Source organism: Monodon monoceros, unplaced genomic scaffold (genome assembly GCF_005190385.1).
Source record: "Monodon monoceros isolate NGI ecotype Baffin Bay Population unplaced genomic scaffold, NGI_Narwhal_1 Super_Scaffold_12, whole genome shotgun sequence".
Classification (NCBI taxonomy): Eukaryota; Metazoa; Chordata; class Mammalia; order Artiodactyla; family Monodontidae; genus Monodon; species Monodon monoceros.
Window position 1 is genome coordinate 116,524,294 of NW_021703768.1, and position 23,050 is coordinate 116,547,343.

At 55.1% G+C, this 23,050-nt stretch overlaps 4 protein-coding genes across 10 annotated transcripts in view; 1 reads left to right on the top strand and 3 right to left on the bottom strand.

Annotated features, from left to right (window-relative positions):
- The window catches only part of PAIP2 (poly(A) binding protein interacting protein 2), a 20,661-nt gene extending 19,268 nt beyond the window's left edge, over positions 1-1,393 (top strand). The window contains exon 4 of the mRNA XM_029216245.1: positions 384-1,393. Within this exon, the coding sequence (XP_029072078.1) occupies positions 384-440 (57 nt within the window). The 3' untranslated portion in view covers positions 441-1,393. The remainder of the gene's footprint in view (positions 1-383) is intronic.
- The window catches only part of SLC23A1 (solute carrier family 23 member 1), a 16,430-nt gene extending 1,906 nt beyond the window's left edge, over positions 1-14,524 (bottom strand). Inside the window, exons 1-14 of one of the 7 annotated variants that reach the window (XM_029216243.1) lie at positions 12,454-14,524; positions 12,178-12,239; positions 11,421-11,555; positions 10,000-10,088; positions 9,766-9,833; positions 9,416-9,597; positions 9,164-9,284; positions 8,747-8,903; positions 8,278-8,425; positions 7,425-7,530; positions 7,043-7,196; positions 6,806-6,949; positions 6,205-6,300; positions 3,079-3,345 (exon numbers count right to left, since the gene is read on the bottom strand). In XM_029216243.1, the coding sequence (XP_029072076.1) occupies positions 3,098-3,345; positions 6,205-6,300; positions 6,806-6,949; positions 7,043-7,196; positions 7,425-7,530; positions 8,278-8,425; positions 8,747-8,903; positions 9,164-9,284; positions 9,416-9,597; positions 9,766-9,833; positions 10,000-10,088; positions 11,421-11,554 (1,647 nt within the window). In that variant the 5' untranslated portion in view covers position 11,555; positions 12,178-12,239; positions 12,454-14,524 and the 3' untranslated portion in view covers positions 3,079-3,097. Of the gene's footprint in view, positions 1-3,078; positions 3,346-6,204; positions 6,301-6,805; positions 6,950-7,042; positions 7,197-7,424; positions 7,531-8,277; positions 8,426-8,746; positions 8,904-9,163; positions 9,285-9,415; positions 9,598-9,765; positions 9,834-9,999; positions 10,089-10,823; positions 10,982-11,420; positions 11,556-11,734; positions 12,098-12,177 lie in introns of those variants that run through there. The other 6 variants (XM_029216238.1, XM_029216240.1, XM_029216239.1 and 3 more) reach the window with 6 other exon arrangements.
- A 203-nt stretch (positions 14,525-14,727) lies between these two features.
- Positions 14,728-16,855, bottom strand: MZB1 (marginal zone B and B1 cell specific protein). Its single transcript, XM_029216244.1, has 4 exons — positions 16,639-16,855; positions 15,652-15,776; positions 15,187-15,297; positions 14,728-15,096 (listed from the first exon to the last, which is right to left on the bottom strand). Exons 1-4 carry the CDS (start codon positions 16,810-16,812, stop codon positions 14,940-14,942), a joined length of 567 nt encoding a protein of 188 aa, XP_029072077.1. The 5' UTR covers positions 16,813-16,855; the 3' UTR covers positions 14,728-14,939.
- A 1,525-nt stretch (positions 16,856-18,380) lies between these two features.
- Positions 18,381-22,532, bottom strand: PROB1 (proline rich basic protein 1). The gene has a single exon (XM_029215795.1). It carries the CDS (start codon positions 22,506-22,508, stop codon positions 19,443-19,445), a length of 3,066 nt encoding a protein of 1,021 aa, XP_029071628.1. The 5' UTR covers positions 22,509-22,532; the 3' UTR covers positions 18,381-19,442.
- Between the last annotated feature and the right edge of the window lie 518 nt (positions 22,533-23,050).

Sequence of the window (23,050 nt, forward strand, 5' to 3'; positions counted from 1 at the left end):
TTTTTGCATAGTATGAAACTGTTTAAATGGCAAGGCAAGTATCGTAGTTAAACGAACAGAACTCTGTGTTCTGAGACACTCCTTTAGTTGACGTGAAGTGAGTGAGTTTCTGATTACACTTAAGCAAATTTAATTTCAATTTCTACTTTCTCTTTAGAAAGTTGATAAAATTTGGTATAATATACGTAGCTTACATCTGGTTCCTCCTTTCCCTGCTGTGGATTTTATTTTTTTTTTACTTAAGTTTGACCTTACAATCTGAATTCTTGCCTTTGTCTTATATTTTTGGAAGATGTTTTTGCATGTGGATCTGGGTTGAATGCTTCTGAGTATCTGAAGCTTATCTGTTAATGAACTTGCTTTTTTATGTACTTATTTTCCAGGTCAAGAGCAATCTGAATCCAAATGCAAAGGAGTTTGTTCCTGGGGTGAAGTACTGAAATATTTGAGTAGACGGGGCCCTCTTTTGGTGGATGTAGCACAATTTCCACACTGTGAAGGCAGTATTAGAAGACTTAATTGTAAAAGCTCTCTCTTGTCACTGTGTTACACTTATGCATTGCCAAAGTTTTGTTAGTCTTGCATGCTTAATAAAAGTGCTGAGACTGTTATTAAGTAAAAAGCTGTCAAACATTTACTGAAAATAGAATTGGCCCCATGGCTTGATGTGAAGACAGTGAGGAAAGAAGCACCAGTCAAGTTGTGTCAAAGCACCAAATTAAATGACCTCTAAATCTTAGTGAATTGTCCTTTTTGAGACTAAACTGGTCCCTTAAGGTTAACTAATACTTGTTAATGTCTAAATTTTTTTAAATGAGTAAATTTAAGTTCTAGTAGTTAATTTCTTAGTTCAGACTTAAATTTGCATTTGTCCCCATCAGAAAGAATCTCCTTTTTCTGATGAAGGCTTGTTAGTTAATTTGAAATAATTTTTTATAAACAAGTATGTCTTAGGTTCACTACCTTGTAACCTTAGTAACCAAAGTCCTGGCTCTTATGGTATGTTATCATGTAAGAAATATTGAATTCTCCTAATGTTACATCTGAGAAAGTATGTGATTTGAGAACTGCATCCTCTTCTAAGGAGTCATTGCATCAAAGCTATACCTGTGTAAAGTCTAACATTTGACCAACCCATAATCCAATTGAACAAAGAAATTGTAACCTGTGATTTGAGTGGTGCTTTTCCTTGCTTTGTTAACCATCACTACAATAGTCTGCAGCACAACTTTTCTTTTAACAAAGCTAGAACAGTTTTGGCTTCTTAAACTTCTTATTTGGGTAGGTTAAGCTGCCATACGTGTTCAGTGTGAATAGTGTTTAAGTTGAAAATATTGTAAAAAAATTATATTTTTTCAAAAATATTTAAAAAAATAAATAATAGTAGAACTGAGCAGATGGTTGTGTTTATTGGTGCTGGAATACAGACTCTCCAGTGGTGATACTTCTTCCTTCAGCGTGGGCTCAGTCCCTCAGGACAGCCCTGCTGGCAAGATTTGCTGAGAGAGCAGGCTTTATTATTATATTCCATAGTGTCGAGTATGTTGTTATATAAGTGTCTGTCCAAAATACAGCAGTAAGATAAATCCCATAGCCCCTTCCGTAGCCCACCTTGATCACCTCAGGCTGCAGTGTCAAGGCAATTAAATATATCCATGTTAAGAAACTTTCTGGCTGGCCAGTATAATGGTAACCTTACTGTAGTCTAACCTTCATTGAGTTTTGCCCTTCACAAACCATTGCTGTTCTGATTGGACTGGTTTGCTATTTTGATTCACCTGGACCTTCCCCTTTTTCACCCTCACAAGCTAATTAATAATAGGTTTGTGGCTAATATTTATTTGGGGTAGGCTGTCAAACCAACTAGCAATTTCCTGGTTCCACATACAATTCTGCCCCACGGCCCTACTCAGTCGTTGATAATGTCCTCTGTGTTCTTCTTGAGCTTGGAGGGCTCAAGATTAAGAAGGCCATCTAGTCAGTTCTGGGTCACATTCTTCCTAGGGTCCTTTGGTGTGCGTACCTGTGCCTGGTGTTTTTTAATAGCTACCTTACTAAGCTAATAAACAGGTTTTTTAAGATGCTGAAGCAGACGATCCTGCTTGGCTCTCATTCTTTTTGGAGCCATAATACCACCAGTCCCCTCTGTTCTCTAACAGCTCAGTACCACAAGTGGCACAGCAGGCTGCCAAGTATATGAGGGTTACAGATCACTTCTCTCAGCCTGGACGGGGTCAAATGAGTTCATTTCCACATACTGCCGAATTATCATCATGCAGTATAATTAGAGGTTATAAACTTGAATTAGAGAGGCATTGTAACCTAATGTTTAAGAGCAAGGACTAGCCTATCTCAGGATTGTGTGATTAGTTAATACACATCAAGTACTTAAGACAATCCCTGGTACATAGAAAGTTCTATTTAAGTGACTTATTACAATTAAGGAGTTATCTAAGCTAAGCTCTCACTTTGTTGGAACTTGTCTGAGGCAATGTGCACATTAAAACTACTTTGATTTTTTTTTAAGGGCTTGAAACACATTATTACCCCATCTGGGCCTATGTGGCATAGTTTTAGGGTAACTGAAGTCATTCTGTTTCGTAGGAGTTTTATTTTATTACAACTATTTAAACAAGGCACCTTATGTGAGAGGATTTTTCCTATTCTTGTGCTATGTCAGTTACTTCTCAACCTTTTCTATGTCATAAAGTGTAATTTATCATACTGGAGTGTAAGGATGAGGCTGCCTGTAGCTAGAGTTTATAGCTCATGGGCTCCAGTTGACCCAGTATCAGCCCAGATAACCAAAGGCCAAAGGGATCAATACTTCAGTATACTTGTAACCTCCTACAAGGTTACTGGCCCACACCTGTTGGGAAGTTCCACTGTCACTATAAAATGGCTAAGGAGTTCCACATATGTATATTGACTTCTTACCCAGTATGCCTTCTGATTGAAAATATTCAAATAGGTCACAGAAATGGAAACTGAGTACTTTGTTTTCTCTTTGGTTAAAGCATAAGAATGTTGTGATTTTTCAACCCTCCCACAAAAGCCATAGACTAACAGACATCCTACCTTTCCTGGGCGCAGTTTTTCAGACCTTGGTGCACACAGACCCAGTTTCTGTATTTTGTGGGGTACCTTCTGGAACTGGAAGCTGGTCTTTTGACCTTGAGGAAAATCCTTTGAAGACTGGGCAGATAGGAATGTATTTCAGAAAGGCAATTCTTTTTACCATGCTCATCCCGATGGGAAAGTCATAGCTCTTCAGGCTGGTAGACATCTCGCTGTTGGCATGGGCCCCAGCTTTCCACTGTATCAGACCTCGTTCCTCTGGGCTTCCTGGAAGAGGACAGTGGGGTCACTTACCAGAGCCAGCAATCCTCTGCTACCTCCCCTTCCCATAACCTAGTCATAAGGTAGACTTCTGGAGTTGTCTTGATTCTCAATTCTCTGGTCCTGAAAAGTTGAATCTGTGATATCTCAGCTCTTAACTTGGCTAGAGCTCTAGGGAACCCTAAGGGATACTGGTTATACGTAATTAGTATTTATTGTGTATCTACAGTGTGCTATGGTCTGTGCTAAGTGCTTTTATTTCATTATCTAATTTCTTTGAAACATTGGTGGGAGGTGTATAGGCACTATTACACAAAATTTTATGATCAAGGAGGCAGGCAGACGGTTAAGTAACTGTCGGCCTGCATCTCGAGTATGGGGCTGGTGTCTGCTGGGCCAGTGGGGACCAAATAATGCTCAGACTGCTGTGAGGGCAGGAAGTTATATTTTGAAACACTGTAATCAGTATTAATATTCCATATTACGATTCCATATTTGGAAAATAAACTCTTGTTTTTATAATACAAACTTCAGAAAGTCAAGCTAAGTAAAATCTTTGTTGGTGGTAGGGATACGCAAGAGAGATTTTTTACAACTAGGGGAAATCTCCTTTAGGAGGTATGGGAGGGATGTGTGAATTCTCTGAGGTTTTCACAAGAGGGCTGGGGTTGACCGAAGACTGTGAGACAGTGTAAATCTAGTGCAAAGATTTCCACGCGTTGGCAGCCCAGACTGAAAAGCCCCATGAATAGAGAAACCAAATGTGTCCCAAAGTCTCAGAGGAGAGGGCACTGAGGGAGGGCGGGCGTCCTTAGAGAAGACTACTTGGAGGAGGTACTGTTTGAGCTGGGCCTGACTGCACAAAGAGCACAGGTGGGCAGAGTGGAGGGAGAAGAGCTGCAGCTGTGGCACAGGACTGAGGTGACTGATGGCCCCACTCCTCACCACTGCTGGGACACAAGAGCCAGCCCGGCACTCCCTCGCCTCCCCTCCACATCCCTACCTGTGTTGCCGTCTCCGGTGCTTCTCCAAGTCCTAATCTTCTTGGCCCCACCCAGAATCATCCAGGAAGCCCTCCAGATGACTCCAGCCCAGGCTTATTCACCTCATTGCTCTAAATTGCTTTAAACCCAGTTTTCCTTCCTATCTTGTTAACTTAATGTTTTTTACCCTTAAGTATCTAACTCGGGGCCGTGCTTGCTCCAGTAGCACTTGCTGAACTAAACTTACTGCCCCTCTAAGGTTGGTCTGTGGGTAGGTAAAGAGTAAGAGCAAATGCAAAGTGGTCTATCAGCAAAATGTACCCATCCTACAGAATAAAGCTCTGTAATTCCATTGTTGAGGACAAGGTTCTGAGCCAGCCAGACCTGGGCTTGAAACCAGGTTGTGTGACCTTAGGCAAGTGATTTAACCACTCTGAGCTTCAGATTCCTCATCATGCACATTGAAGGACTGTTGAAGATTATGTAGCATAATACATATATTGATCATTGGCAGAGATGGTTGCTGATGGGCAGCTGGGTTGAAGGATAGAGATGTGAGGAACTCAGGCACTCTGAGGCTGTTAACATCTGGGTAGCTTAATCCAGCTGCCCAAATCACAGACCCCTCTGTACAGCTGCCCACCCAGACGGCCTCTATCTCCGTGGATTCCCTAGGCATTGAGGTTGCCACTTCCCTGTCTCATGTCCGCAGGATGAGCTTCTCCAGGTCCCACCTCAGCTTCCTCTGGTGGGCGAGGGGGGTACCATGGTCAGGTATCACCCATCCATCCAAGTGATAGCTGCTACCAAAAGCTCCCTCATCTGATGCTATCTAAAATCCCTGAAAGTGCCAGGGAGTCCTGGCGCTTCCCTGCCCAAACTCTAACCCACCAGCTGTGCATAGCCAGCCGCTGATTCCTGTGCTCTGAATAGACACTTGTGTCTTCAGAGAGGGGAAAGCAAGTGGGGTCAGCTATGTTTAGGCTGTTAAGTCGCAGAAGATGGAGAGCTATCATCCTCCATCTGTCATCTCTGTGGACTGATGCGATCTAGCCCGTCCCTACGGAGCTTTCCTTGATCTTACACTTCCCCTGAAACTCTCTAGCAGAGGCACTGTGGTGGAGTGGCTGGGACACAGGCCTTGGACTAACTGCATCAGATGGACTTGTTTAAATCCCAAATTTGCAGCGTTTTAAATCAGCAAGTTTTGTGACCTTCGGTGAGTCACCTAACCTCCGATTCTTTTTTCTCATATAAAGTGGTGTTGATAGTCTCTGCCTCACAGGATAGTTTGTGAGGATGAAAGGAGACATTTAGCTCCATGCCTGACCCATAAGTGTTTGGTAAATGCTAACTATTCTTATTAATAGTTAGAGCACCTGGTGACATTTAGTTTTTATATATTTCCTGGGCACATAAACATGGGTCAGGAGGATTCTCAGGGACCCCACAAAGTATCCTCCATGATCCCTGTAAAAAGCCCTGATACCAAAGAGAAACGTTAGGGGCTCTTCTAGTAGCCAGCATAAGTCACTGGCATATTTGGAGTGAATTTTGCCAACATACTGATGCTACATTTCCATCTGTCCTACTCTAAGAAAGCAAAAGCAACCCTCAACCCAGTGGCAACAAAGAAATGGAAAAGAAACAATTTACAGGGCCCAGGAATGACTCTCCTAGCCACACCCTCTTCAAGACTAAGAGGGAAGCCTGTGCCTCTATCAGGCTGGTGGTCTCCCTCCGGCCCATCCGTTCCTGCTTCTCCCTGCAGGGCCTGAGGCATTGCATCTGACCTGGCCACAGTTCCAGCTCAGGAGACATCTGCTGGACTGCCTCTGAGTCCAGCCTAGTTCTCTGTTCCCCTCTCAGGGCTGACCCATACCTGGCACTGTGTTGTCCAGTATGAAAGCGAGGCACCCACCCACAAACATCTCCGTGGTCAGCAGCACAGTCAGAATCTGGTCCACTTCAGGAATGCCTGTGGAATAGGCCAAAGGCTAATGGGTGTCACGGCCCCATCTGGAGAACAGAGCTCAGAGACTTTCTCCCCACTGGTGCAGCCTGCTGACTTCCTTGAGCCAGCACAGAGATGGAACAGTACAAAACCTTGACTTTCAAGATTATACACCTCTGCCTCTCCCATCCTTGGATTCAAATCCCAGTTTTGCTGGTTGCTACTTGTCTTGCAACAAATCATTTAACCCATCTGAACCTCACTTTTCTCACCTGTAACATGAAGATGGTAATAGTATTTGTCTCATGGAGCTGTTGTGAAAATTAAATGAGCATATGTAAAGCTCATACCTGTCCACAGAAGGTGTCTTAGTAAAGAACAGCTGTTAATTAGCCTCAGCTGCTAACATCCAGAGATGGGCAGGATTTGTGGCTCTGGCTGTGTGGAGCCTTTGAGGGAAGAGGCTATGCTCAGAGTCGAGCCCACCACACCTCCCCCACCCTGAGACAGGTAAGACAGGTGGAGGCACCTGTGTTGATGGCATCCGGGTTGGAGTCCAGGTAATTGGGCAGCGTGAGCCCGAAGAACATGGAAAATCCAAGCACGAAGAGGTTGCGGGAGGAGTTCATGTCCACGAACTGCAGGTTAGACAGCCCCACAGCTGTAATCATGCCTGAGAGCACAAAAGAACCGCTGGAGGCTCCTCGCAGGCTGGGTAGGCTCCACCACACGGCGACCACGCCCCAAAAGCACGCACAACACTCACCAAAAAGGGTGCAGAACATCCCCCCTAGGATGGGGTCAGGGAGCGAGGCGAAGAGGGCTGTGAATTTGCCAATGGTGCCCAGGACCAGCATGATACCCGCACCATACTGCACCACGCGCCGGCTACCCACCTGCCAGTGAGCCAAGGGGTGGGGCTAGACCCAGGGGGTGAAGTTGTGCGGGGTTAGTTGTGGGAGGGGAGGGGCACGGTGGGTGGGCGGGGCCTGTTATAAGAGCAAGGTACATATGGGTCAGAGCATGATGCAAGGGAGGCCTGTCAAAGGCAGGGTGGGGCTAGGCCAAAGTAGGGACAGGTTTGGGGCGGGGCCTGCGGCACATGGAATTGGGGCGCGGCTTTGTGCTGCTCTGGCTAGTTGTGGCACCTTGGTAATCCCCAGGACACCAATGTTGGGGCTGGACGAGGTGGACCCGTTGCCCGTGCCCAGCAGCCCTGCGATAATGCAACAGATGCCTTCGGTGAAGATACCCCTGTAAGAAAAGGGCAAGTGGGGGCCTTGGTCCATGCTCTAGCCTGGTCTGTGTCCTCCCATTGCCCTGGCCAGGCTGGCCAGAGTCTCTAGGGCTGTGTGAGCTGCAACTGTCTGTCCGTAGTACTCCCCACTCCGGGCCAGAGGTGGGTCTGGGAGCCAGGAGCCCAGGTCTGAATGCTAGTCCCACTGCCCTGGCAATTAATCCTTAGGTGATTCTGGGCTTCAATTTCCTCATCTGTCAGATGGGGATATTAAGAGTACCTGTCTTACAGAGCCACTAGTGGATTGCATAAGAACGCACATCAAGAGCTAGACACATGGGGACTTCCCTGGTAGTCCAGCAGTGAAGACTCCGCACTCCCAATGCAGGGGGGCCCCAGTTCCACCCCTGGTCAGAGAACTAGATCTCACATGCTTCAACTAAGAGCCCGCATGCCGCAACTAAAAAGATCCCACGTGCTGCAACTAAGAGCCGGTGCAGCCAAATAAATAAAGAGAGAAAGAAAGAGCTAGACACATGGAAGGCTGTCGGTGACTGTAGTTTCCCTTAGACTTCGTTGTCTCCTCAGCTGTTCGCAACACAGAGTGATGAGAGCATCTCCATTTCATAAGTAAGGAGAACCTAGAGAGTTAGTGACTTGCCCAACTCCTTGTCCCCCACCTCTGGGATTCAATTCTGTCCGGACGTTTGCTTCCTGAGTGACCCTTGAGGGGATGAGATACAGGGGAGGGCAGGTCGGCATACCTGTTGATAGCGTGCACTGGAGGGGGTGGTGCGCCAGCCAGGCGGGCACAAGCATAGTAATCTCCGATGGACTCAATGATGCCTGCTAATGTGGCACTAAACATTCCCAGCACAGCAGCCACAGTCACTGTGGGAAGCCCCCACTGACCTGTATCAACAGGGAGATGGGAGGTTGGATGCAATGAGTGTTCCTAGGTGGGTCAGGGCGTGGACTAGGCAGTACTTGGGTGGAGCAGGGGAAGGGGTAAAGAGATCTCAAGCTGGGGTGGGAGCTATACAGTTGTGGGAGCTTATTTGGGGTCACTTAGAGTCATAAAGCTGGAGTGAGACTTTGAGTACACCACCACTCTGCCTGGCACGCTATAAATGTGCAGCTAATACTTGTTATGTCATCAGCTGGACTGGGGTCACCAGGGGCCTCACTGACGGTCTCAGTTGGAGGCAGAGGGGCCCAGATAGAGTTGCTCACAGGGGTAGGGGATGCGGATCCAGGGAGCAATAGCCACGATGTCCCCTCGGGCATCTGTTCGTGCCTGGAAGCCATAGGCTGTGGGGTCTGAGGGCAGCACGTCCGTCAGGGTCAGTATATAGCAGAGCAGCCACACGGTCATGATGGCTAGCACGATCTGAAGTGGGGGTGGGGGGTGAGGGTTGCACTGAGGGCCCAGGAGGTCTTGGTCCAGGCTAACCAGCTCCTACCTTAGCCCTAGCCCCAGCCCGAGCCTGTGCCCCAGCCCCAGCTCAGACCCCAGCCCCCATCCCTGGCTAGGACCTCAACTCTGCCTCTAGCTCCCCTGCTGCCCCTGCCCTTTCCCCTGCCCTTGGCCCTGGACATAGGTCCAGCCCTTGCCCTAGTCCCACCCCGAACCGCCTGTCAGCTCCTCACGGGAAACATCTTGAAGATCTGGATGCGGAAGAGAGTGAGGCCCTTTCCCCAGCAGTAGACAGGCAGCAAGAAGGTGAGATTTCGCAGGTACTGGGAGAAGAGGACAATCAGGAGAATGGAGCTGGGGACAGAAGCACAAAGAGAAAACGGCTGGTAGGCCGGGCTGGGGGCAAGAGCCAAGGCTAAGGGGGCAGGAAACGAAGGGGTTGAGGGACTGGGGCTGGGCAAGGATCAGGCCTGGTGCCCACTCACCAAGCTGAGATACCCCAGTGGGAGCCAGCTCGGTCACCAGCAGCTTGGAAGACAGAGAGACCAATGAGGGAGACAGTGGGGGTGACTGTAAGAGGCCCGATGTAACTGAGCAGGGCCCCAGGCAGCCCCATCAGTCCAATCACCACCTCTACCATACTGGACACCATGATTGCACCCTGGACCTGGAAAAGCAAAGATCACCTATAAGTCACCATGTAGAAGCCATGACCTCTATGTTAAAAAAATGTTCCTGGACCACATCCTCATATCCCCCAATTCAGCAGTGGCCTTCCCTCCCATCTAGTCCCACCCTCAAGTACAGGTCTCTTCTACCCCACATGCAAACCCACCTCTCGTATCCGTGGGTGCCAAATATGAGAGGTATTCAGGGGCAGACTCCAGTTACCGTAGATCTCCTCTGGGGGCATAGACAGGAACGCACACATACACGTGCACGGGGAACAGAGAGAGAAAGTAAAGATGCTGCCCTGAAGGCACCTTGGGGTATGGACATGGAACAGTCGCCCAGACCTCCGGGCTCCTGGGGCTCCCCTCTCCAGTGCAGCCCCCAGAAATGTGCCCACCTTCTGGAGGACATTTCCATCTCTCCAGGGCCAGGATGGCTTTGGCTGGGACCAGAAATGCAAAGGCACTGGCCTGGAACAGTGGCAGCCTGGAAAGAGAGGCACAGAGCAGCAGGGACAGGGTGGGAGGTGGGGAGGCAGGAACACAGAGACAGGGGAGATGGGGAGGGAGGGGCACAGAGCGAGGCACAGGGAGAATCACACACAGGGACAGAGACACAGAGGAACAAGGGCAAGGGCAGAACAGAGGGAAGTCACTGAGGCCCCAGGCAGGACTCTAACATTTTGGGGGCCTAAGAAAGAAAACAGATGGAGCCCCTGGCTCACAACCTGCTCCCTTTCCTTCTCAGCACCAGCTCCTGCACTGTGAGGGGCCACGTGCACGGAAGTGGACAGCTCAGCTCCTGCATGCAAGCTCCACTCACAACCTTCCTTCATCTTCCCACCATACAAATGACCATCCTTAGGCCACCCAGGCCTAGGACTGTGCACGCGGGGGCAGAGGGCCCCCAGGAGGACGGACCACTGAAGAGGCCCACACAAGCCCTGGCAGCAGGGGAGTGAGTGGTCCCAATTACCCAGAGTAAGGCTTAACGGAGGAGAGCCCAGCTAGGGCACGTTCCCTTTCCTTGAGGGACACCAGGGGTCCAGGGTGGGACCCCAGCCGCCTAGCTCTAAGGCTAGCCTGGAAGCAGAAGCAGCAGGTGGGGGCAGATAGCAGTTTTTCTTGTCCCACAAGAGTCCTCTGAGACTGCTCCTGCTGTGTGGATCACTGCGTGTATGTCTACGTGGGGTGGGGTAGGGGTGGGAGTGGGGCAGCTCACCGGATGCCCAGTGTGGTCTGGATGAGGGTGGTGATGCCCACACAGGTGAAGATGGTACCAATGAGCTGGCTGACCATGTACTGGTCACGGCCCACACACAGCGCCTCAGCCAGGAGGAAGGGCACAGCGATGGTGCCACTGAAGCAGGTCAGGTAATGCTAGGGGTGTGGGGAGAGTACATGAGGCAGGGCCCACGGAGCTCACAGGGAGGCAGGGGAACCCTCACAGTCCTCACGCCTGCCTCAGTGGGCCTGAGCCCGTGCCGCCCCTGCCAGTGTGCCCACCCAGGACTGATACTCCCATAAGGCATTCCCACAGAGAGACTGCTCACCTCTCTGGGGGTTACTAATCTGCCCCCAAGTTATTCCTGCAGCTTCTGTGGAGTGGGCCCCCTTTCCTGTCACCGGCACTCCACCTGGCAGGTGATACCTTGTCCCTTTCAGGCCCCATCAAGCCTCTTCCCCACCCCTGCTTGGTGACAGTCACTGCTTCTGACTTTAGGTTTCTCTTCCTGTTACCCAAGATGACCTCTTTGGCCAGGGAGGGGTCTGGGGAGCAGGCAGGGCGGGGGTGGGAAGGCCCTGGGGAGATGCCCACCTGGAAGCCCAGCAGGACGCACAGGTACCAGGGCGGCACATCCTCGATCTTGTACAACATGTCAGACTTGGGCTCTGTGCACAGGGCCGTCGGGGGGTCCTTCGTGGAGGTCCCTGCTGAGCCCAGGGACTCATGCTGGGGGCAGCAGAGAGAAGTAACTCAGCGTGGAGTGATGGGAACCAGAAAAGTCCATTCTGCTTCAGAATCAATTAGGTAGCCCAAGTGGCCTGTCAGCTCCTCAGAATGGGGTCCCCACCCTTCCTCAATGCTCATGCACCCAGCTACCCCTTGGCCTGGCTACACGTGGCTCCCACCTCACATTGCTTTGTGCAGGGATGAGTCCGCTGTACTGGCTCCTGGAGCCCTCAGAACCTGGGTCTTCTAGCCAAGGGAACGGGCCCATACGTCAGAAGGCCGGGGTCACCAGGAGAGGAGGCAAAGAGGGCTGGAGACTGTGACAGGCCCTCTTGGACGTACTCTGGTCCCCCCTCTGTCCCTTAGAGGTCCTTGGGGTGTCACTAATGGGGCGGTAGGCTGGGCCCCTGCCGGCCCCCAAGCTGGGGTGAGCCAGTCCCAAAGCAGAAGTCTCCTTCACCCCACTGCCACCCCACCCCTCCCCCAACTGTCACATTCCGCCTGGGACAGTCACTCTTGATCCAGTTCATCAGAACCTTTGTCTCTGCCCTCCCAGGGAGCAAGGACTGCTCAGGCCCCCAGCCCCACCCTGCCCCCACCCGCTCCCCTCATTCCCCAGCACCTGTGTCTGGCCCTCAGGGTCCTCCTGGGCCCTCATCTTTGGGGCACAGGTGTGAGCAGTTCCTGAGGAGAAGAAGGGATTGCTTATACGAAGGTCAAGGAGGACTTTAATCCGCATAGCCGACATTGTTCAAAGTAAATCTGTAACCAGATCTCCAACATTGATTGCGAAAGGAGGGCCCAGGCCCAGGTAACGTATTAACTCCGGCCACAGTGGAAAAGGCTGCCCAAGCCTCTGCCACATTTACCTCCCGAGCACACCCTTCCTCGCCCGCACCTGAGCCTGGGCACGGGACAGGTATTTTCCGAGAGAGGGCCGGAGGGGGGGTGAGGAGCAGACGGCCTTGGAAGTTTACCAGGCCCTGGGTGAGGTGAGAGGAAAGGGAGTGAAAATGGGCACATATTACGGTACACTATGAATGAGGCTCTTCCCTGCTTATTACTCAAAAGTTAACCATTAACATCATCATAACCCATCTCGTTATTTAGGAACAACTGCGTGCCAAGCAACATCTATGTGCTGTCATGTTTAACCCCAGGTGCTGGGTGCCATTAACCTCTTTTACAGCTGAGGAAACAGATTTAGGAGATGTGATCTGACCAAGGCCACACAGGTAGCAAGGTTTTAGAAAGCCATTCCAAAAATTCAGGTTGGCCTGAACTACTGAGCCCACGCTGTTATTTATACATTAAATGTCAGACGGGGCTGCCCTCTCCACCACCTCCACTCGCCCCTCGGGGTCCCTGAGGCACAGAACAGATGGGCCTCCGGAGAAGGAGCTGCCGAGGCTAGCCCGATCTTTTCTGTCCTCTGTGTCAGGACAAGGATTCCTTCCCTTCCCCTCCCAGTCAGGACCAGCTACATAATCTGTGGGACCCAGTGCAAAATGGAAATCTGGTGCCCCTGTTGCAAAAGTATTATAAATTTAAAAACAGCAACAGCAGAGCATTGAACTGATTTGTGGGGCCTTTCTAAGCACCGGGCCCTGCGTGACTGCCACGCAGCCGCTGAAGCCGGCCTGGGCCCGGCCTATCTTCCCCTCCTGGGGGCTGGGGAGAGCCCAGGGGCTGAGGGCCCTGATTCTGCTCCCTTCTGCGCTGCCCCAACCCCATTAGGGTCCACCTACTTCTGGGTCGCTGTGCCCATGGCCAGGCCCTGCCCCAAGGCCTCCCCCGCAGCACCACTGTCCAGCTGGGTAGCAGCTTCATGTCACAGCCCCGAATCCGAATCCGACGGCCTGTCCAGCCTCCAGCCCGTTCCTCTGTCCACCTGTCCTCTCCTCTCAAATTCTGGCTTCTGTTCCCAGATTCCCAAAGTCATCTGACCAGTTTGAAGCCTCTACTCCTCGACACTCTCCTCCCCGCCCTCTCCTCCCCGGTACTTCCCAGGGGCTGGGGAGACAGCCCTACCCCTTCCACACATTGTCCGTTGGACCCTCAAATCAACCCAAACCACATACCACACACATGGAGACAAAGCCGGGAAGTTGCACATGGTCTTAGATACACAATCACACAAATGGACCTGGAGCACCTAGACTCTGATGCAAAGTGTCTCTAAATCACTCCACAAAAACACAGGGCCACGCAGGTGCACGTCATGGGCTCCCGGCTCCACACCTGATACTACTGACTGCTCAGCCAATTCCTTGGGCCCTGGCTCTCCTGGTGCTTAAGAGTTCTCTCCTGAGGGCCAGGAGGAGGGGCCTCAGGAAGATGGGGAACAGGTGATGGAATGTAGGGGGCTGGGGTGCAGAGTGGTAAGGGCCTGCCTGGGACACCACCATTCCTTCAGCCCTAACCTTCCCCCACTACCCAAATTTGAATCCCCTCCTAGCCCTGCCACTGCTCAGCCTGGGACTCTGCCAGAGCCTCTTTTGTTGTCTGAGCCCCAGTTTCTGCACCTGTCAACAGGGGATTAGAGTGTCTGTTCTGTCCACTTTCCAGGGCTTTGGAGGATCAGAGACACAAATGAATCTGTAAGCTGTAGCACCACTGACCCCAGATACCCAGACCCAGGTGTGAACCAGGTGGAGCTCTTTTCTCCGTTTCTAAGAAAAGGGCCCCAGGTGAGAATTTCTGGGGAGAGCAGGACGTAGAGCCAAGATACTGAATCCAGCCTGTTCCAGGGCCCCTGCCCTGCCCTGCCCTTCCCTGTCCCAGGTGAGCACCGAGGGCTCAACCATGCCAGCTGGGGCCAGAGCAGAGTCTAGAAAGTGAGCAGCTGCTGGGTGTAGACCCAGGAAGACTAGTGTCCTGGGAGGGGCACAGTAGCACGCAGTGGTTGCAGTGGGTATGTCCACAGGCAGCCTGCTTATGGAGTTTGCCTTGGCTTTTCTTTTCTCTCCTGAGGGATCTGGGGTTTCAACCGTTCAGATAACTGGTTCCATATGCCTTTGACGGCTCACTCATATTTCCAGCCATGACAGATCTCACTTACCTCTGGGAAATTGTGGGGGATGTGTACCTGGCCCTCTCTAGGAGGGACGTCAGCAGAAACACCAATGTCTATCCTCCCAGCCCCCCAAGCACCTTTTGCAGAGAGAAGGAATCGAGGTCACTGGTTTTATTTGAGTCCAGAGGGGAAGGCCTTGGCCGCCCCCCAGGCCCCAGGGCCCAGAAGCTGGAGGAGGGAGGGAGAGTGGCAGCACAGAAGAACAAGGCCTCCCCGCCCTCCAGGCAGCCTGCAGAAAGGAGGGGACAGATCCAGAGGAAGCCCAGCTCCCTTTAGGGGCTGACCAGGAAGGGGAAAGAGGAGCTGGACTAGAGCTCTGCCCTTGTGACTGGTGCCTCCTCTGAGCAGGCCCCCCGGTGGCCTCCACACAGCAATGCCTCCAGGGCCCCTTGACCTTGTTGGTGGGCTTCATAGATCTGGTCTTCTCCAAACTCCCCCAGGTAGTGAAAGCATGTCTTGGAGAGCCTAGGGGAGCCCAGGAGGAGCCTCAGACTCTGCCCGGCCCGCAGTGGGGCAGACCAAGGCTCCATCCCACCCCAATCCTCCAGTCATGACCTCGTGGGCCACGGCGCCCCCATGATGATCACACTGATGCTCGGCTCCGGCCCCTTCCTAAGTCCTGGGCCCATGAGACGTTTCACCTGGTCCACTTCTCCAACTCCGTAGCTGGAGGCAGTGGGAGGAGAGGGAGACAGCATTAGTGGAGCCCATCAGCACATGAAGCTGGGCACGCTGGGCATCTGCCGAGTTTAGTGCCCAGATTCTGATCCTCCTTGCTGAAAAACTAAGGACCAGAAAGGGGAAACTCCGGACCCAAAGTCACACAGCAACCTTGTCTCCTGGCCACCTTACTCTTCTACTTGCTCCCAGCTCCAGAGCTCAGACTCTGTCCCAGCCAGTCCCCACCCTTGGGCCAGAGCCCTAGTGGAGTGTGTGTGGTGTGTGAGTGGGAGAATGAGAAGCCCCACTTATCAGCCTGCCCCTGGAGGAGGGGGGGCAGGGGCCAGATTTTCAACTCACCCCTGCCAGGTCTGGGAGCAGCTCTGGTCCAGGACGTCTGTGTATACCGACTCGCTCAGCTTGCCACGGCCCCCGGAGTCCAGGGTGTGAAGCTTGGCCTCTGCCTTTGTCAGATGCTGCCACATCTGGACCAAGGAGGGGTTGAGAACCAGGGCTTCAGAACTGCTCAGCGTGAAAGGAGGGGTGATTGGGCTGGGGGCGGGGACAGAAGCCTGTGTCTCTGAGGAAGAACGAGGCAATGGAGCCTTTTGAGCAGGAAGCACCTGTGAGGCAGGCTTCACGGCCCTCCCCCAGGTCCAGAAAGCTGGGACCACGCCAGCTGAGGCAAGATCCGCTGCCTTGGGATGGGAGGTGGGTGGGAAACACTGAGGTGGAGAATTAGGCCTGGGCATTGGAGCCCCTCCCCCAGGTAACACCTGCCCATCAGCACACACTATTTGAAACCACAAGAACAAGGAAAGAAAAACAACCTCCCAGTCTTCAGTGACACGTGTACTCATAGCCCCCGTGTGCGTGCGCGTGCACACAGTCACACAGACACACACAAGTACTCAGGCACGCGTGACAGGTTTGTATGTGAACTCAAGACACACACATGCTCATGGACTCATGGGACTGACAAACATGCACACGTGTACACATACACCAATGCTCCCCAGTCATGCTTTGGGAAGGAGTCCAGACTTAAGGGTGGTTCTAGAAAGGGAGGAGTCCGAGAGGACAAGCTAGTGACTCCCTGGTGTCCCAGAGATCGCCTGCTCTTTGTTGGGCAGACAGATAGGTAAACTGAGGCAGGCCAGTGCCAGTGAGGTGAAGATGGCAATATCATGGAAGGCTGAGTCTAGCTCGATGCCTTGCGGGGGGGCGGGTTTTGGGGATCCAAGGCCAGCGGTGGAATCTGAGGTAGATGGAGGGGTCTGGCTTGGGTGGGGGCCTGGGTAGGGGCAGGATAACTGCTCGCGGGCGGCGAGGGGGTGGGGGGCTCACCTGGTAGGCCACTACCCTGCAGGCGTCACAGCGCAGGTGAGCAGGCATGTGTGCTGAGAACTTCTCTTCATCATCCAGCTCAGGGGCAGTGGCTGTGAGCGGGGCCCTGTCCCCAAGGCCCCCTGGGATGGTCCAGGCCCCCAGCAGCAGCAGCAACAGCGGCGACAGCCTCATGGTCTGTGGAGCTGGCTCAGCGAGCAGGGACTGTGGTTGGGGTGCAGGGGTGCAGGTGTGTACGCGCAGTGGGGGTTGCTGCAGAGAGCCTGCCCCAGACCAATGGGAAACCGACACCTCACCCTCCCGTTCTCTCCCTTCCCCCAGGGCCCTGCAGACACTGCGCGCACTTCCTCTTGTGGGACCCCGTGGTTCCAGCCAATGAGGCAAGGAGAGGGGCTGGGCCTGGGCGAGGACACATGGGGGCTGATACCTCTCATGTCCTGGGACCTGAGCACATGGCAGGCACTACGTTGAGCCCCTCAGGGAAGGAGGTGGCTTGTTACTGTTATCTTAAATCTACCCCTGAGGACACAAAGGTTCATAGAAAAGTGACAAATCCAAGGCCACACAGCTAGAAGGGCTATGCTGAGATTGGAACCCAAGCCTGGTTGACCCCAAGGCACACTGGCCACTCAGCCACCAGGAGGAATGAGGCCACAGGCGTGGTTGCCAGCCAAGGCTCCCTCCCCGAGAGGCAAGTTCGCTGAGGCAGGGATGCCACAGTGTATGAAAGACACACATGGTCCCCTCCCGCAGGCCACACGCAGGCACGGAAGGGCACTCTGGGGTGCTAAGGGGCCGCAGCAGGAAATCAGACACCTTACACCGGTTGTTCCAGCCATCGTGGCCATGGGGTCAGCAATTTATTGCACACCGCGATGCAGTGAGGGGGAGTGGCCCAGGGCCCTCCTTGCCATCAGGACCAGCATCTCCAGCCACAGAAAGATGTCCAGGTTATTCTGACTCATAGTTCTCTCAGTCAGCTTCCAGTTCAAGGCAAGGGGGCAGTGACTCCAAGGGATCCAGGCCCCCCGGAGGCCTGGAACTTAAGGAAGGCATTGATCTCCATCCCTGACACTGCTTCTAATGGTAACTGTTCTTCCCCAAACTCATCACATCACATACCAGTCCCACAAGGCCCAGCCACTTCACTCAGAACTCTACACAGACCCCCACGCAGAGCACCTCCCACACCATGCATCTCCCTCTGCTCTCCTCAGAAGCTCCTGGAATCTCAAGGCAATTGGAACACAGGCCCTGGGTCCCGTCCCTTCCCATGCTGTGATGAACCTGAAGAGCCAGCCCCTCCCTGGGCATGTTTGCCACACCTGTTACCAGGGCAGTGGAACCAGATGAGGGCTCCTCACAGGGGCATCCCTTCTTTTGCCAGCCCTAACCCACCCTCCACCCCACCCAGAGAGATCAAGAGTCTCCTCTGGGACAAGAGCTCAACCATCCTCCGTGCTTTTAAGTCTTTCCTGACGACACACTCATCTGTCCCCCCCCCTCGGTGGGAATGGCTGGAACCTCCACTCCTAACCCCAGGACCAGCCAGTTCAGCTCTGAGGGCTTAGACAAGCCAAGTCAGAGGCTGGGGTTGAGGGGAGAATGAGGGGCGGTACTCCCAGCTGGAGACTACAGTCACCTCCCCACCTCCCCACCTTCCCCACAGCACCCCCACCCCAAGTCCCGGGATGACCCTCCACGGCCCCTCCCGTATTACTTCCCTCTCCACCTCCACCACCTGTCCCCACAGCTCTCTCTCTCAGATGAGACTCACCTAGGGCCTGCACTAGCCACCCTCCCCCGCAGCCTCTCAGGCCAAGGCTCAGATCCTCTTGCAAAGAATAACAGATTTGATAGCCAGTGTCTTTCTCTCCTCATCCCATCAGTGCTCACTAGCCTGCTCCACCTCTGCTGGGCCCACCTTCAGGGAGACACAGACAGCTCACTACCTCTAGGGGCAGCCCTGTCCCCTGCAGTTCCCATTTCCTGCTGCCCCTGAGGAACCCCATCACCCCCTCAGGTCGGCATCTGGGGCCATGTCCTGGGATTTCTCATGCTACCAACTAAAAACTGTCACTTGCCAGCTGCCTCTACAAGGATGAAATCACTAGCCAGTGCAATCGCTGACCTTCAATACACCCTGAAAGGACTTCTGGGCAGAGATCAGGAATGAGGCCCTCTGTGCTCTGGGAAAAACTAGCAGAAAAGGCCTTTAGATAGTCAGATATTTTCAGAAGATTTCATGAGCCCAATTTCTTGCATCTTCTCCTAACTAGAAAAGCACTAAAATCATTAATGGACATCTGCTCCTTGTGACTAGCAGCGACCTTCTGCCAAAATGTGTGCTTGATTGCCTGTATCCTCCTTCACCAAAGCCACATCTATACTGACTTCCCCCACTTACCTCTTCAGAGCAGTTCCTCAGTGCTGAGAGGCTGTCTCCCAGGCTTATAGTTTTCATTTTGCCCCAAATAAAACCTAACTCACAACTCTCACGTTCTGCATTTTTTTCATCCCACAACACACACACACAGCCCCCCAACACACCACACTCTGGGAATGCTTGGGAAAGGGGTATACGATTCTGTCGGGGGAGGAAACAGGCAGCCACTTCCTGAGCTCCAGCTCCATCAGCGCTGGGGGTCTCAGATAAGCACTCTGAAGGTAACTTCTGGTCTGAAGACTGCATGAGATGGGTAAAAGAAAGAGGTGATAGAAGGAAAAGAGGGCACAGGACTGGATGCCAGAACTTCCAAGGCCATTAACGGGCCCCAACACCATGGGGATCAGGCCCTGGGGCCTCACACGGGGAACAAGGAGCCCTTGCTCGGCTGGGCGGGACCCAAGCTGGAGGGTGGAGCACAGAGGAGCAGAGGAGGCGCGGGGCTGGGGGTCCCGCTCACTGGCAAGTAGTACATCCCGTCCAGGGGCCCCGCCTCGGAGGCCCAGGGTAGCTGGGGGCCGCTGAAGGCCGGCGGGCCCGGGGATGGTGGCAGTGAGAGGCCAGGGATAGGCCCATAGGCCGGCGGGTAGAGGCCGGGGCCCAGGGCCAGCGGGGTGTAGACGCGGCGGGGTGGCACCGAGGGCGAGGGCGGCAGCAGCACCTCCACATACTGCCCGCTTTCGGGGTCGAAGAGCAGCCGCAGCCGAGGCTGCCTCGGCGCCTCCACAAAGTAGTAGCGGCCGCTCTCTGGGTCCACCAGGACCTTCCCCGGGTGCGCGGCCCCGGGCGGCCTGCGCGCCCCCTGGGAGGGGCCTTCCGGGGACCGGTCCATGGGAGGCGCCGAGGCGGCGCGGGCCTGGGGCGGGGCCGCTCTGCCAGCGGACGCTTGGGGCTCCCGCGGGAGGGGCGACTGGACCGCAACCGCGGGCTCAGGGGCCATAGGTGGCGTCTCCTGTTTCGGTGCTATTCCAGGGCTCGAGCTAGGGTACGCCTGCGGGGAGCTAGGGCGGGGCGGTCCGGGAGGTTGGGTCCCTGCCGGCCCTATCGGCGACTTCTGGGGTGAGGTGCGAGCGCCGCCTAGAGGGCTGGTACGACCCTTGTCGTCGGGGACCAGGAGCTGGGGCTCTGCATCCCTGTTCTTTCCGCCAGGACCGCGCACCACGACTCCCTGGGTTCCCTCCGGCCGGCGGCCTAAGGCCAAGGCACCAGGCAGGCGGATCTCAGTGCGCGCGAAGGGTTTCGCCGTGCTGTTCTCTGCCCTCCGCCGCAGGACCCCGTTGGGCTGCGTAACGTCCCGGGGGACTGTGTCTGTGGTTGGTTCTGGGGTCTCGTAGGGGTGTGACACGACCGGCAGAAAGTCCTTGAGAAAAACGGAAGTGTAGTGAGCTGGGGCGGGGGCCCCCAACGCCTGAAGCTCTTGTGTCTTGGATGCGCCGCCTTCCTCCCCGCGGGGTTCCGCAGGAGGCGCAGGGAGCCCTGAGCCTGGGGTGCTTGCCGGGAAGCTTGGCGCGTATGTGGTCTTCACCATCTTGCGCACGTCGCGAGGCCGCGGAATGGCTACGCGCGGGCGTCCCGAGGCCGCTTCTCCAGAGCCCAAGGCTTCCGGGCGCGCATCGGCATCCAGGGTACCCACGAGGCGACTGAGGGGCAGCTGGGGTGCAGCCACCGCTGGCGACAGCTGGCTGCCTGGGACGGCAAGATCCGGCATCTCCCGCGTGGACGGACTCTGCGCCTCTGTTAGCTCTGGAGTCCCGGGTGCAGATGGCGTGGGTGGCACCAGTTCCTCCTGGTCTACGCCATTCATAGCTCCCCGCGTAGAAACTACCGCTGAGCTCTGCACTATGGAGTCCCACATCTCTTGGGGCGATGGGCTCCACGTCCCAGTAGGACGATCTGGAGTCTCCCATGAGGACAAGTTTGGCGGGGACGGGCTCCTACTCCCCTCAACTGTATCCCCACCTGCCGGATGCGGAACCTCCCACGAGGAAGGAGCTTCGGGGGATGGGCTTCTTGCACTGGCAACACCCCGATTCCACTGGGAAAGGGTCGGAGGGGAAGGGCTCTTTCTGCTGACAGTTTCCGTGACAGCAGCATCCTGATTTCCCCATGCGGAGGATGCCTCGGGGAGCGACGGGCCACTCACCTTCCGGATAGCCCTATTCCACGGGGACAGGTTCTGGGGCGAGGGGCAGCGAGGACCCCGCACGGTCCCATTTGGGGCTTGCCACAGCGGGGATGGGCTCCTCGGTCTCACGGCCTTACTCGAAACCTCCCGGGGGGCCCTAGACTGGGAAGACGGACTCTGTGCCCTCAGGGCGGTTCGATCCGGAGTCTCTTGCGGGAACCGAGTCTTGGGTTCCTGGTGGTGCGCCTCCTGGATCTTCTCCCCAGACTGCAGGAAGATGCTGGAACTAACTGGACCTAGAGGCTCGGTCCCGGGCGCGGGCTTGTCGCGCCGAATTGCGCGCTCACGGAGGCTAGGCCACGGTCGTGGGGCCCTGGCGGGGGCTGAACTATAATGCACACGAGGTGGCCGAGACCTGGCCTCCTTCAGAGCCACTCGAGTACTGCGGGGCGTTTCCGGGGCCGCAGGCTCTGGCGGTACCGTGGGTCCGAAGGTGGCGCTGCTTGGGGCAGGGGTCGCGGGGCTCAGTTTTCTGGCCAGCGCCGTCTGCACGAGGTCCGCGGCAGCCTGCAGGCGGCCCAGAGACTCGTCCAGGGAGCCGGTGCGCAGGAACAGTCGCGGGGGCGGCGCGCTGGCCTCCCGCGGGGGACTCCGGGGCCGGGGGCGCAGCTCGATCTGACGTTTGGGCACCGTCCGGGGCCTGGCAGGCGCGGCACGCTCCTCCAGCGCCACCTCCACACACTCGAACTGCGCTGGGGTGGCAGGACTCGGCCCGCGGGGTCGCAGCTGCAGGTAGGTGGCCCAGCGGGAGCCACCGTCAGGGCCCTGGGGATGCGGTTCGGCAGAGATGGGAGACGCGGAGCCGGGCGGAGAGAGGCTGCGGAAGGCCTGCGTCGTGAGCTGTTGCACCTCGCTATCCTCTGCGTCAGAACGGCTGAACAGGGGCCCGGCGCCGAAGATGACTTCCATCTCCCCCGACGGCAGCATGCGCAGCTGGGGCTGGGGTGGCCGCGGGCCCGAGGCCGGGCCTCGCGGGAAACCCGAGCCGGGCCCGAGCTGCTGGCGGCTATTCTGGGCACTGACGGACAGGCGAGGCTGCGCGCCCTCCCCCAGCACAGGGGCCACCGTGGGCCAATTCGCCCTGCCCTCCGCGTCCGGCCCAACGTCCGGGGGCTCTGGAGAACCCGGAGCCGTGTGGTAGGAGCCTGACGAACTGGAGGAGTCCTGGCGCCGCGCGGGGGCCGCGGGCAGCCGCCCTGGGACCCCGGGCAGGGTTGGCAGGGCGAACGCGGTCAGCATGCTGAGGCCGGACGCCGCGCACTCTCTCCCTCGCGTTCGCCTCTGCTGGTGCCGCGGACGCCAGCACTGTCCCCGCCCCGCCCGCGGGTGCCGTGGGGTCACCGCGCCTTAAAGTGGCCGCGTCCGCTCCCGAGACGGCGGCCGGTCCCGAGATAGGCAGCCGGAAAGACCTGGGCCCTGGGTCCTACCCTCCCAGACCCCTTCTCTGGCGCGGCCGGAGAGCCTGGGGTGGCATTCCAGGCTTTGGTGAGGGGAGGGCAGGCATCCAACTTGTACGCAGGAGCTAGGCCCAGCTCCACTCATCCATCACAGGTGACGGAACGGAGGCTAAGCAGGGACCTGCCTGAGATCAAGCACTACGGCATGTGGATCAGAGTGTGAGCCAGGAGACCATACAACTAAGGTCTTGCTAACAATTTCATCTTTATGTCAGCCCCCCGCGTCTTCCCATCACTGCAGTGCACCCCTCCTCCCTGGCCCTCCCATAGTCTGTCGCTAGAGCACATAAGGGTGCATCCCCCCTCACCTTTGACAGAGGAGCA